At 46.3% G+C, this 14,197-nt stretch overlaps 1 protein-coding gene across 2 annotated transcripts in view; it reads left to right on the top strand.

The window, feature by feature from the left end:
* Positions 1 to 14,197, top strand: part of TUFT1 (tuftelin 1) — a 29,295-nt gene that overhangs the window by 4,214 nt on the left and 10,884 nt on the right. Inside the window, exons 2-6 of one of the 2 annotated variants that reach the window (XM_079761410.1) lie at positions 7,528 to 7,602; positions 8,040 to 8,141; positions 9,862 to 9,948; positions 10,469 to 10,558; positions 12,207 to 12,272. In XM_079761410.1, coding sequence (XP_079617536.1) covers positions 7,528 to 7,602; positions 8,040 to 8,141; positions 9,862 to 9,948; positions 10,469 to 10,558; positions 12,207 to 12,272 — 420 coding nt within the window. The remainder of the gene's footprint in view (positions 1 to 7,527; positions 7,603 to 8,039; positions 8,142 to 9,861; positions 9,949 to 10,468; positions 10,559 to 12,206; positions 12,273 to 14,197) is intronic. The other variant, XM_079761411.1, reaches the window with a different exon arrangement.

The following is a 14,197-nucleotide window of genomic DNA, read 5'->3' as shown; positions in this document are numbered from 1 at the left end:
TCTCCCTCCCCCTCCCCCTTCCCCTCTCCCTCTCCATTCCACTCTTTCTAAAAAAAAAAAAAACCAATGGAAAAAATATCCCCGGGGTGAGGATTAACAACAACAAAAAGAAAAATAGCAAGTAGTTCCCTGCCTCTAGTCCTCTCCACTTTCAACTCTTTTAACTCTTTTGTCTGGTGTTTACCCTATGTTTCTATAATATGTTTATAGTGATGCTTTTTGATCTGTTAGTTTTAGACATCTATTGATTACCTGCTGCGGGAATTACAGAAAAGCTTATACTCCCACCCCTTACACCCTCTCTTTTTCTTCTCCCATTCTCTTAATGTAATTACATCACAGTTTTTGGCTAAACTATGATTTTTGTGATTTCTGTTAATAGCATGTGGTTAAGAGCCTGGTTTTGGGAATCTGACCTAGTGGGCTATCAGGGCTTCAATATTTGTTTTGCTCAAGATCACGTCTGTAAATTACTTAATCTCTTCAGTCTCGTTTTCCTCATCGGTAAAACAGGGATAATAATTGCACCCTTCTCCTAAGGTTGTAAGGATTAAGTAAGGTAATGCATAGGAAGCCACAGTGCCTGGCACATGGTTAATGCTCAGATATTAGTTTTATTTTCTATTTGCTACTCCCTGGCTTAGACTAGACTGCTGTGCCTCCCCAGAGACCCTTGGCCAAGGCATAGAGGAACTGTCTGGTCTGGTCCGTGTTTGCTCCTTCTCATTATGTTGGTTCTTCTCTGTTCCTTTCCCCTTTCCTCTGCCAGGGGAGGAAGGAGACACCTGAAGATAAGAAGGGCCTGTAGGTAGACCCCGGGTGAAGACCTGGCTGACCTCTGCTAGTCCCAGCTCAGCCAGGACTGGCTTACACAGAGTGATGGTTGAGGTTCACATTTTGGCATCCCCCTTGGGCCCCTTTCCTTCTCCATGGGAGAGGCAGCTGGTGTGGCATGATGGGCTCTGTGATAAGGTGATTCCCTTTAAATAATCTGTCAGTGTTACCCTTCCTTAGATATTTGCACGTTTTTCATCCTCTCTAATTTTGTATCTTGGTTAGTCTTGGTCAGAGAGGTTCTCTCGATGCCGTGGTGAATTTGGAATTTTTTTCATCTGCTGCACCTTTGTCTTTACCCTGGAATAGGTGTCATTCCTTTAGGACCTCAGAAAGCTGAATTTGTTTAATACCAAGTCTTTCCTGAGCCCATTCTTTTTTTTAACTTTTTACTTTTTTATGTTTTTATTGATTGTTTTAAAGAGAGGGGGAGGGAGGGGGTTAGAGAGATAGAAACAATGATGAGAGAGGAACTTTGATTGGCTGCCCCCTTCTGGGGATTGACCCTGCAACCTGGCATGTGACCTGACCGGAAGTGGAACCGTGACCTCTTGCTTCATGGGCCAATGTTCAACCACTGAGCAACACTGGCTGGGTGAGCCCCACTCTTCTAAAAAAAATCTCTCTATATAAAAGCCTAATATGCAAATTATCCCCATGGGAGTTCGACCGGGAGACCGCTCGCTCGCTATGATGTATGCTGACCACCAGGGGGCCGTGTGGAACGAAGGAAGGCCCTGGCTGACAGCTGGCGGCCGTGGAAGGGAGCCCCCAGCTGGCAGCTGGAAGGCCCTGATTGGCCCTGATAGCTGGCCAGGCCTAGGGACCCTACCCATGCATAAATTTTGTGCACTGGGCCTCTAGCATATATAACTAAAGCTGTGATTTATTGAAGGCTTACCATGGGCTTCATTTTATTATGACAGTTTTATTGAGATATAATTTACATACTGCAAAAATCATGCTTTTAAAGTGTACAGTGGTTTTCAGTATATTCAGAGTTGTACAGTCAAGACAATCAATTTTAGAACATTCACCCCCGCCCCCCGCCATGAAGAAACACTGATTCCTTAGCATCACTCATGCCCATCTCCCACTTCAAGCCATAGACAACCACCAGTCTACTTTCTTTATGGATTTGCCTATTCTAGATGTTTTATATAAATGTAATCATAGTTATGTATGCAATTCTTTGTGGCTGATTTCTTTCAGTTAGCATGATGTTTTTAAGGTTGATCCATGTTGTAACATGAATCAGTACTTCATTCCTTTTTATGGCTGAGTAATATTCCATTATATGGCTATATTATCACGTGTTCATCTTGGATAAATGTTGGTGGGCATTTGGGTTGTTTCTACTTTTTGTCTATGAATAATGCTGCCATAAACATTTGTTGACACATTTTTGTGTTGACCTTTGTTTCAATTTCTCTTGGAGAGAAATACCTAGAAGTGGAATGGCTGGGCCAGAATATTTGCATTTTAAAGTCGGATTCCTTTGGAGTCCTTGATGCTTACTCCAAAGGAATGAATGAATGAATTCTAAAATGATGGAAGCCCTGGCTGTGTGACACCTGGGTGGGGAAGAAACTCCTGGGCAGAGGCACCTTTCAAGTTTGGTGACTGGCTCTTCCTTCCATTCATGATGACACCTGCCCCAAGCTCAAGCCATAAATTCCTCCTCACACCATTTCATCTCCTTCGTTCATTGCCAGAGTCTTAACGCTCAGGAGCATTACAGCTGAGGTGTCCAGGTCAACCAGGAATTTGGGGAATCCTCTGCCAGAGGATCTGGGAGAGGAGGCTTACTCAATCACCATGCAGTTGGCACCAACACTGGCCCATATTTCTCCAGGGTGGGTGTGTGTGTGCGCCCAGATGGTTTCGGTTCCAGGCACGTGTGCTCAGAGCAGGTGGGACAAGCTTCCCTGCCTGCTGGTAATTCTGGTATATGCCTCTTTGGGTTATACAGAGTCTTGTGAAATACCTTTGTTTCCTGGGGTGGGGAGGTTTAGTTGGAGAAATGGGTATGTGCCAGGGAGGCTAGTGGCCCGGATTTAAGCTTGGCCTCAGCAGGGACCGGAAGAGGAGAAGAAAATATAGGGTAGGATTGGAGTGGGTGGATGAAGGAAGAAAGAGGAAATGGGGGTCACAAAAGGGGAAAAAACCACAGACAAAAGGTAGTCAGAGACTAAAGAGGGCAGGGTCACTGGTGCCAGCCCTTTGAGGGGAGGGGGCACTGAGGAACCACGCCTTCATCGACATTGGCTGGGCACTTGGGCAGGTTTCCTGGAGAGACTGGCTCAGCAAAAGGGCATGTCCTTCAGAGCTGAGAGCTCGGCAGCCCACCTTCCTCTGTGTGAACACTCTCCCTGCTAGGGCCCAGCTTGTCCCGTGCCAGGGCTCCAGGTAATGCGAAGGGCTGCCCCATCCTAAGTCCCTTTTTCTCATCCCACCTCCCACTCACCCGTTAGCCCTCTGAATAGAGGTTTTCCAGCCCAGGGTATTGGGCAGGTAGCCAGACAGAAAGCAAACACCTGCTTTGTGGGCTAGTCTGTGGGGAGGAGTGGGAATGACTCTGTGTCAGACTCAGTGAAGGGCCATTTCTGGCCCAGAGAGCTCTCAGAAGGCAGGACCAAGGACACCTGCCACCTGCCAGCTGAGTGGGTTGGGAGCCTCCGCAGAGAGGGGATAGGCCCCCATCTGGCCCTCTTCTTTGATTTTAGTGGGGCTTGCCTCACCCTGGCCTCTTGGGAGCCAGTGTTTCAAGGGGCTAGCTATGCCCATTTCTCAGAGCAGGACAACTGAGGTGGCTGTGACTGCAGTAATTTGAGAGACCACATACATTTGCGTGGAAGAAGGGATGGTTGAGGAACAACGCAATGGAGTAGCGGGTTACAGGGTGAAGATGAATTAAGGATGCTGATTTCCAGCTCAGGGGCAGTCTGCACTTCCCTCATTTCCTCTTAGAAAGACCCTTGACCCTCACCCACCCCTCAGTCCGCATGGCCCGCCTAGAAGCCTAGGGAGTGGGGTTGGGGAAAACCTAGATTTTTTCCCATAGGTCTTTCCCTGTTCACATGAGCCTGAGAGTGAGAACCTCTGGGGCCTCGCTGTTTATCTCCCCGCGTCTAGATCTCTAACCCCTCAGCTATGTGTTTACCCCCTCCCTCCCGCTCCGCTCCGAGCAGTGAGTCACAGCTGGAGATTTGTTTGAACAGAGCGAGAGGCCGCCTATAATTTGAAGGTGGCTGGGCCTCTCCCCAGGCCTGTTTATGAGGTTCCAGGCTGCTTACCTTGTGATTAGCTCTGTTCCTGTTTCCCCTGGAGAAGAGTGCTCCACTGTGTATCCTGCCCTTCAGAGAATCCCCAGTGGGGACCACCCTGCTAGACATTAGGGGGCATTCCTAAAGTCCTGGAGCCACTAAAAGCCCTGAGGTCACTCTAGCTCCAGAAAACAGCCAGGGCCACCAAGCAGAGGGGCCCGGGTTCCCTCCTGGACTCTGGGTTGGGTTGTGCGGTGAGGCCTGTGACCTGGCTGCCTGGGTTCTCTGATTTTGGAGGATGAGGTGCCAGGAACCCTAGATTTATACACAGGCTCCATTTAGACAGTTTGTCTCATCCTCCCCCCCCCCCCCCCCCCCCGCCGCCCTCCTCCCTTGCAATCTTTCCAGAGCTCCTTGGGAAAGTAAGGCTGTGATTTATGGCTGGCAAAGCACTTTCACACTGTGTCTACACATGTCCCTACCTGCCTAAAGGCAGGGTAGGTATTATCATTCCCATTTTGCAGATAGGAAACTGAGGCCCAGAGAAAGAAAGTGATTTGCTGAAGGATGAAGAGCTGTCAGTGGGACTCAGACCTCACCTCTGACTCCAAGTTCGGTACTGGCCCTCCTCTCTCTCTCTCTTTTTAAATCTATTTAATTATAGGAGTGCTGCACAAGTACATTTTTGTTGCTCCTTTATGTTCTATAGCTCACTTTTTCACTTAAAATTAATTTTGAAATTCATTCATGTCGATAGAGGTAGCTGTAGTTCATGTATTTTCACAGCTGAATGTCATTGTACTAATACACCCAGAGCCGATTCATGCATTTGCTTATCAGTGGACCATCCGGGTTGCTTCCAGTGTTTTGCCATTGCAAGCAGTGCTGCTGTGAGCACACTTGCACACATCTTATTTTGGCACTTCCTCAGTCTGTAAGTCGGTAACACTGGTGTTTTAACTTGCAGTTTCTTGATTACTAGTAAGGTGGAGCATCTTCTACATATCCATTGGTCTCTTTTATTTCTTCTGAGAGCTGCCTTTCTTAGCCTTTGCTCATTTCTCCCCTGACTTCCCCCTCCTCTTAGTGCCCGCTTTCCCCAGTACTTCATGCTGCTTCTCTAAACTGAGGGCTCCGAGCTTCCCGCCTGGAACACATTTTTCAAGTACCGGCTCTCGCCAGGCATGGTGCTAAAAATAAGCTCTCCTTGTTGTCAAGGAGCTTAGGATTTCACTGGGGAAGATGACTGAATACGTAGTTGACGAAGGAATGAGGTGGGTCCGTGTGAACAGTGTGGGATGTGTAGTGTGCAGGGAGCAGGCTCTGGCTGAGGAGTGCTGGGGTAGGACCTGCAGAGAAAGGACACCCAGGCTGAGCTATGAAGGCCTCTCAAGGAGGCGAGAGAAAGGAGGGTGACCCAGGAGGAGAAAACAATGCGTGCACCTATGGGGAGGTGGGGGCGTGTGCTGCATTAGAAGACTGACCAAGAGAAGGAGAGCTTTGGATTGGAGGCCTTTCTACACTTGGATTAGGAAAGTTTGGGAAAGTTAGAGTGTGGGGTACAGGTGGGGTACCGGTGGGAGCCAAGGCATTATGTGCTATAGACAGTGATAGGCCCCATCATGAGATGACTTTAATGCCACAATAAAGGGGTATTTCATTTTTGTTTGCTTTTTTTTTTAAAGCATTCTATTTAACAATAACATACATCCATAAAAGTGCATATGTCCTAAATGTACAGTCAAGCAATTTTCACAAACTGGACACACTCCTCTAACCAGCACCCAGATAAGAAACAAGTCATTACCAGCAACTACAGAAGTGTTCCTCATGTCCCTTTATCGGCATTAACTACTCTGCACCCTGAAGGTAACTACTGTCCTGACTTCTAAAGCATATATTCATTTTGCTTGTTTTTATACTTTTTATTTTAGTGGAATCATGAGGTATACTTTGGTGTCTGGATTCTTTTGTTAATATTACTGTGAGGTTTATCCATGTTGCATGTACAGTACTTCATTCTTCAGTTGCTTTTAAAAATATATATATTTTTATTGATTTCAGAGAGAAAGGAAGAGGGAGAGAGAGATAGAAACATCCATGATGAGAGAGAATCATGGATTGGCTGCCTTCTGCACATCCCCCACTGGGGATCGAGCCCACAACCCGGGCATGTGCCCTTGACCGGAATCGAACCTGGGACCTTTCATTTCACAGGCCGACACTCTATCCACTGAGCCAAACCAGCTAGCTAGGTCTACTTCATTCTTTCTCTTGTACAATGTTCCATTGTATGGCTATGTCAAAATCATCCATTCTACTCTTGATGACTATTAGGGTAATTTCTAGTTTTTGGCTATTAAAATGCCGTTATGAAGATACTAGTATATGTTTTTATGGGGAACATATGCAGGCATTTCTGTTGGGAGGATAACTAGGTGTGGAATTGCTATGTTATAGGGTGTGCTTATGTTCATCTTTGGTGGTTTTCCCAAAGTGATTGTGACAATGAGCAATCCCACTGCCAGTGTATGAGAGTTTCAATTATTCCAAATCCCCCACCATTTGGGTTTTTTTGTTTGTTTGTTTTCATTCTTATGGGTAATTTGTACTATTATCTTGTGGTTCTGGTTTTTTTGATGATGATGACTAATGAGGGTGAATCCTTTTTTCATTGACCATTTGGATATCCTCCTACGTGATGTGTTTATTAAATTGTTTTGCCCATTTTTCTGTTGGGCACTCTCTCCCTCTTTCTCTCCTTCCCTCCCCCACCCCTTTCTCTCTTTTTGTAAATACTTTTTAAAAAATTTGGAATTCTTTTATGTTTTTCACCCAGTTTTCCCCATTCTTAACGTCTTACACAACCATGGTAGATTTGGTGTACAGGCAGGAATCTGCTTCTTCCTTTGAAATAAGGCTGATCTCCAGGTAAATACCTATTGTCTTGCCTTCTTTCATTTGGATAATTTCTGTGTGGCTCATAGAAACAGACGTTTGGATTTGGATACCTTCCTATAGTTTGGTTCAGGAAAGATATCCTGTCTTGTAAAATATATCAATAACTTCTTGGTTGGCTGTCAGGTGCAGAAAATCTGGATTGGGGATGACCAATCCAGGGATGCCCTCTTCAGGGGAAAAGGGAGTCCATGCAATGCGCTTCCTGTAATCTGAGGACCAGGGTGGCCCCTCTGGCGCTGCTTGGGGCCGTGTGCTGTGTGCGGTGCAGAGTGCTGTGAGAAGTCCCAGGGGCAGCCTGCCACACTGAAGTGGCCTGATCCTGGGCAAGCTGATGTCACCTCTCCAGACCTCAGCCTTTCTGTGAAATGGTGATAATAAGGCCCACCCCACAGGGCTGGCAAAAGTGCACCTGGGCCCGTCGTAGACCGAAGATAAAGGTTGATGTTGCTGTCATTGTCATTATTAGGGCAGCGTGGACATTCTCAGGCTGACTTTCCAGAGTGAACTGACAGGAGATGAACTTGAACACATAGCCCAGAAGGTATGGAGGTCTCTGGTGGGGTGAGGCCTCCTCCCCTCGGCCAGTTCTCCTCCCTTGCCGCTGACCCCGCATTCCAGTGCTGCCTCGGGCCACCCCTCCGCTGCCTGGAAGCACTTCCTTTCCACACACCCAGCGGCCCTCAGCACGCGCTTCTTTGGAGGATGGGGAGACCCCCACTAAAATGGAAACTAACCTGCAGTTTCTACTAATTTTCTCCGTCTGGTGTTCTTGCTGCTGTGTGGCTTCCGGTAGAGGTTCTGGAATGAATGTTTGGAGGGAAAGTCAGACTAACCCTTCAAGTTTCTGGAGGAGCAGGTTGTCTGCATTGGCCAAGGTGCAGAAGTTCTGGGCTTGTCATACAGTTTCTGAGCCATCTCTCTCTCTCTCTCTCTCTCTCTCTCTCTCTCTCTCTCTCTCTCTCTCTCTCTCTTTCTCAGGCGGGCAGGAAGACCTATGCCATGGTGTCTGGCCACTCACCCAGTCATTCTCTGGCCTCAGAACTGGTGGAGTCCAACGATGGACATGAGGAGATCATTAAGGTAAGCTCAGTTCACCCTCCACTTTCTCCCTCCATCTTTTCTCCCTACTGCATGTGAGAGGCAGCAGTGGCTGACTTTGCCAAAGGGAACTTCCGGTTTGACTAGGAAGAACCGGACCTGTGATGCTAGCTCCTGATCATCTCCTGGAAAAATCTTAATTAACACCAGGAGACCAGTCAGTCTGTAGTGACTGATGCAGCTGGCCTCGGACATGGGGATGGATGGGATGACCTTCCTTGGTGTCTGTCCACTGACCGTGTTTAGGGTTGGAGGATGGAGACAAGTGGGAGGTGTGTTTATGGAACTTAGTTTTAAAAATTAAAACAATTTTCTTTTTATTTGTTTAAAAAAGCTTTTAAAAATTGGTTTGAGAGAGAGAGAGGGAAAGAAAGAGAGAGAGAAACATTGATCAGTTGCCTCCCAAACATGCCCCAACTGGGAATCTAGCCCACAACCGGCGTATGTGCCCTAACCAGGAATCGAACCCACCATCTTTCCGTGTACAGGACGATGCTCCAACTGAGCCGCACTGGCCAGGACTTAGATTCCTTTTCATAAAACAGCTTTTTGAGATACAGTTCACATATCATACAATCAATTTAAAGTGTTCAGTGGTTTTTAATATATTCACAGAGTTGAGCAACCAACATGACTATTAATACCAGATCACTCCTTCCAGCTCCTGGCAATCACTAATCTACTTTCTGTCTTGATGGATTTGCCTCTTCTAGACATTTCATGGAATAATACAACAGGTGGCCTTTTGAGCCTGTCTTCTTTCACTTGGCATATTTTTAAAGTTTAGCCATGTTGTAACATATGTCAATATGTTAAAGTTATGCATGGCCCTTAAAGAAAGTAAAACTACCCTATAATTCTATCAATGTAATCGTTAACAAACATAGAATTGACTCTAGCCGGTTTGGCTCAGTAGATAGAGCGTCAGCCTGCTGACTGAAGGATCCTGGGTTCGATTCTGGTCAAGGGCACGTACCTTGGTTGCAGGCTTCTCCCCGCCCCTGGCCCTGGTCAGGGTGTGTGCAGGAGGCAACCAATCGATGTTTCTCACTGTCTTCCTCTCTCTCTCTAAAAGTCAATGGAAAAATACCCTTTGGTGAGGATTAAAACAACAACAAAACAGAATTGTATTATATACTTTATTTTACAATTTGCTTGCCTCCTTCCCCCCGCCAATTTAATTGTAGTTTATACCATCTTCGTGTCCATAAATGTAAATATCTGGTATTCTAATGGCTGCCTGGTATTCTGTTAAGATACCATAATTTATTTATGTAATTTCCTATTGTTAGACATTTGTCTGTTTATATTTTTGCAACCATAAACAGTATTTTGCCAAACATGTTATTAAATTGTGTGTCTTATATAACACAAGTAATAAACATTTTCTCAATTGTAAAGTATTCAAGCATGTTATGTAGAGAAAAATGTGTAAATTCCCTTTACAACCCTCTTTCCATGAATTTATATATGAATGTTTATGCCAGTTTGGCTAAATTTATTTCATTAGGCTGAATTTCCAGGAGTAGATTTGATAGGCGGAAGAGTAAGTACAGTTGTAAGTCTTCTGATCTGAATCACCAGATTGCCAGCCAGCAAGGTGTAACAGTTTACCCTCCCACCAGCCATGTCTGAGTGAGGCCGCCTGTGGCACTGATGTAACTGAGGTTACTTAACTAAGCAGCGTGGTTCTCTGTTTCAGGTGTACTTGAAGGGGAGGTCTGGAGACAAGATGATCCATGAGAAGAATATCAACCAGCTGAAGAGTGAGGTCCAGTACATCCAGGAGGTGGGCACCCCTTTTCTCGGGGAGATGACCATGATCATTTTTCTAAATCTCACACTTTTTGGCTCTTTTGTGGGTTCTGATTTTCTCCCTTCTGCTGCCTGCATATCTCTAAAGTGCCACCATGCCCAGTCGTATGTTAAATATCACTTCTGACCCTTCTATTAGTCAACAAATACTGAATAAATGCTCTGTGCCTAGCATTACCCCCCAGCCATTCTATCTGGAATTGCCAGCTTTGCTTTCCCAGCTTTTCCTCACCCGCATCCTGTCTCCATATCACTGGTTTGGCTTTTGTGTTGTGTGTCTCCCCAACCAGAATGTGAGCTCCCGGGGCAGGGGTTTTGCTAATTTTGTTGTTTGTGTAGGAGGCACTGGGCTGTAGCCCCACTTAGCTAGAGACTCTCCTTCCCCCGGCCTGACTCCTAGGGGTGCAGTGGGGGATGGGCGCAAAGGTGGGTGAGTGGGGTGCTCTCTTTCTCTATCCCAAGGCTGAAGCTCACTCCTTGTCCTTCCCTCCCAGGCCAGGAGCTGTCTGCAGAAGCTGCGGGAGGATATAAGCAGCAAGCTCGACAGAGATCCAGGCGAGTCTCACCACCGACAGGAGATACAGGTAAAGGGAAATGGTCCGTGGTTGGGTTCCCACTCAGGAGGCGGGGTGGTGCCAGGCAGTCCCATTTACCAATCGTCCCGTGGGTGCCGAGTCTAACACCACTGCCAGCAAAGGAGAGAGTGTAGGTGATGCTGGCTTCCCCGAGCACACCCAGCCTTGGTAAGGCACATCTCAGCCCCTGTATCAGTGCCCCTGTTCCTAAGACACTGCCCCCAAATTGGACTGATTTCAATAAAATGATTGTTAACTTGTTGGCAAAAGCTCTTACCTCTAAGGATTCTGTGATCCGTCTTCCTGTCATACAGAGTCTGATAAAGCAGATAGTCACCTATAAATCCAAACTGATAAGTTGCTCTTGCTCAATTCGGGTGACTCCTTGTCTGTTACTCATCTGTGTAGGTCGCTACCTCTGTCCTTGAGGGGAAGCTCCTCAAGGTTAGGGTTTACCTCTGTCTCCACTCCCCTCACCCAGCCCAGGGGCTGGGATGCAGACGGTCATCCGTAAATGTTTGTTCAATTGCACTAATTGGAGAGGCCTTTTGGGATAGATACTCCTGGGATCCTGCTTTTCAGCTTTTCTCAAATTTGAGGGTAGAAATGTCCTCAGGAAGCAGACTTCTCTCTCTCTCTCTCTCTCTCTCTCTCTCTCTCTCTCTCTCTCTCTCTCACACACACACACACACACACACACACACACACACACACACACCCGTTAGATTCTGGCCTGTCTCTCCTTCCCTTGCATTTGGTTTGGGCGGGGTGGTCTTTCTTCGGCAGCCCCTGCCCTCATTCTCCTGAGGGGAACCGAGACCTAGAAGCTAGTGCCAGCTGAGTTCCTCTTTGGCTTGGGCGGGCACTGGCTGTGTGGTCGATTCCTCCTAAGGCATTTTGCTTTGGCTGAAGGTAGGACTTTGGCTGCCTGAGCTCACGTCTGTTTCTGGGAGGGCCTCCGTCAGGTGACTGAGGAACATAAGTGCTCAGAGACTGGCCCGGAAGTCCGGGCCCCTTGTTTGCTCAGCCAGCAGTCATGTGATGAAGGATCAGGTTTGGGGCTGGAAAGAATGGCAGCTAATGCTCCTTCCCCTTAAGGTTTATGATTTGTCAAACCTTGTCAGGATCCCCAAGGGGCAAGGGCAATGGTTTGTGGCAGGCAGCTGCTTGTATTCCCTGGGCTGCCAGGCACGGACCTGCATGTTTTCCAGTCTGTTGAGAGGTGTTAGCCTGAGGTTTCCTGCATCCTCCCTACCAGGCTAGAGTATTCCCTCTCAAGGTAGCACACCTTTCTCCACTTCTCTCCTTTCCATTTTCCCACATAGCACTGGTCTCCCTTCCATTCCATTTCATTCCCTTCCCCCTTCCCTTCTCTTCCCCCTACCCTTCCCTTCCCTGCCCCCTCCTCTCCCTTCCCCTCTTCTCCCCTCCCTTCCTCTGCCTTTTTCTCCCTTCCCCTCCTCTCCCCTCCCTTCTCTTCCTCTTCTCCCTCCTCCTCATTCTCCTTATCTATCTATCTATCTATCTATCTATCTATCTATCTATCTATCTATCATCTCTGTCTATCTAAGATTTGAGATCTTAGAAGAATAATGTTTTGAAGTTTGTTGCTTGGGACTGTTTTAACTACCAGTTTTTGGTTTTTCCTTTTGAACAGGTGGTGCTAGAGAGGCCAAATGGTTTTAGTCAAAGTCCCACGATGCTGTATAGCAGCCCACCTGAGGTAGGTGACAAGGAAAACAGTGGTAACTGCTGCTTAGCCAGGAGGCAGGATATCCTCCTCCCTGGCCCCTTTAATTATTGCTTTCTCTCGCACTCTGCATGATATGTAAGAGTAGAACTAACTTGCTATAAAAATTCAAACATATAAAACAGAAATTCCCCTTCCCTAATCCCACTCCTTGGAAGTATCCACTGTTAACAGATTGAAATGGGTGGATCCTGCTAGAACAGTGCTTCTTGGCCTTTGCTGTCTGTTGGGAATGACCTTGGGAGCTTTAAAGGGCAGGTTGCCTGTATGCCTTTCCTATAGATTGTAATTTAATTGGCCTGAGATGTGGCCTGGGCATCAGGACTTTTATTTTTTTAATTTTTAAAAAAATACATTTTATTGATATTTTACAGAGAGGAAGGGAGAGGGATAGAGAGTTAGAAACATCGATGAGAGAGAAACATCCATCAGCTGCCTCCTGCACACTCCCTACTGGGGATGTGCCTGCAACCAAGGTACATGCCCTTGACCGTAACCGAACCCGGGACCCTTGAGTCCGCAGGCCGACGTTCTATCCACTGAGCCAAACCGGCCAGGGCACATCAGGACTTTTAAAAGCTCTTCAGGTTATTGTAATGTTTAGCCAAAGGTGAGTACCTGTGTTCTAGAGTGTTTACTAGTAAAAAATATAGGCAACCATATTTAAATATCCTGTGTATGTATGCATGTGTATATATTGTTATATACACATGTAACAAATATACATGTATAAGTGTATGTATATAACATACATATTCTTTTTACAAATACAGGGTTGTGGTAAATGATTATTCCTTACTTGCTTTTTTATTTTTTATTTTAAACTGAAGAGTATATATAGTATAGCCCTCTTTCTATGACAGTACATGTAGATCTACCTTATGCTTTTGAATAACAGCGTAGTATTTCCTTCTGTGGCTGTACTCACTCTAATATATTCAACATATTATTTAAATATGCCTAGTAAATGTGTTTTCGATTTTCATAATGGACTTGAGCTTTTTCTGTGTTTTCCTTTTTATCCAATACCATGTGTTTAGATCTATTTACATTAAAACCTAGTTGGTTGTTGGTTGTTTCCAACTCCAACATGTGAAGTTTCTAACTCCCCTTTTCTCTTCGTGAAATTTTCCATGTCATTAGTCTTCTGAGAACACCATTTGTTTGTTTGTTTATTTTTTTAATCCTCACCCAAGGGTATTTTTTCCATTGATTGTTTTCTATTTTTTAGAGAGTGGAGAGGAGAGAGGAGGAGGGGAGAGAGAGAGAGAAAAAAAACATCAACCTGAGACACATTGATTGGTTGCCTCCCACACACGCCCCAACTAGGTATGTGCCCTGGACCAGGAATCGAACCTGTGACCCTTTGGTCCGATGCTGTAACCATTGAGCCGAAACCGCCAGGGCCCGAGGATGCCATTTGAACTAAACTCATAATAATTCGGCTCCAGGAGCCGTTTAAATTGTTCTCACCCGCCCAGCAGCGTCGGTCCAGATATGGGGAACTGACCGGGTAACTTACGGAAGGCTTGGTTTGGAATGTTGATTCCAGCACTCACCTCAGAGGTGAGCTTGGATTTCTCTCTCCACCTGAATCACCGTAGTTGGTAAATATGCTATTGGCAACAAGTTATAATGACACATGACATTATCTGTTCAGCCTCTTTCTTCTCATGAGCTCCAAGCCCTACCAGATGTTATCTTGTTTTTGAGGCAGCCTGTAAGGCAGGGCGAGGTAAGGAGTCTTCTGGCTGATTCACAGCTAGAGAAATGAAGGCCCACAGGACTAAGTACTGATGCAGTGACCAGGACCCTGTCCCCCCTCCTCCCAGCTGTGCTTTGGTTTGAAGATGTTGCTGCTCCTGACTGTGCAAGACAGGGAGGGGTTTGTCTGTCAG

Source organism: Cnephaeus nilssonii (assembly GCF_951640355.1).
Source record: "Cnephaeus nilssonii genome assembly, chromosome: 21".
NCBI classification, from domain to species: domain Eukaryota; kingdom Metazoa; phylum Chordata; class Mammalia; order Chiroptera; family Vespertilionidae; genus Cnephaeus; species Cnephaeus nilssonii.
This window is presented reverse-complemented; position numbering and strand designations above follow the sequence as displayed.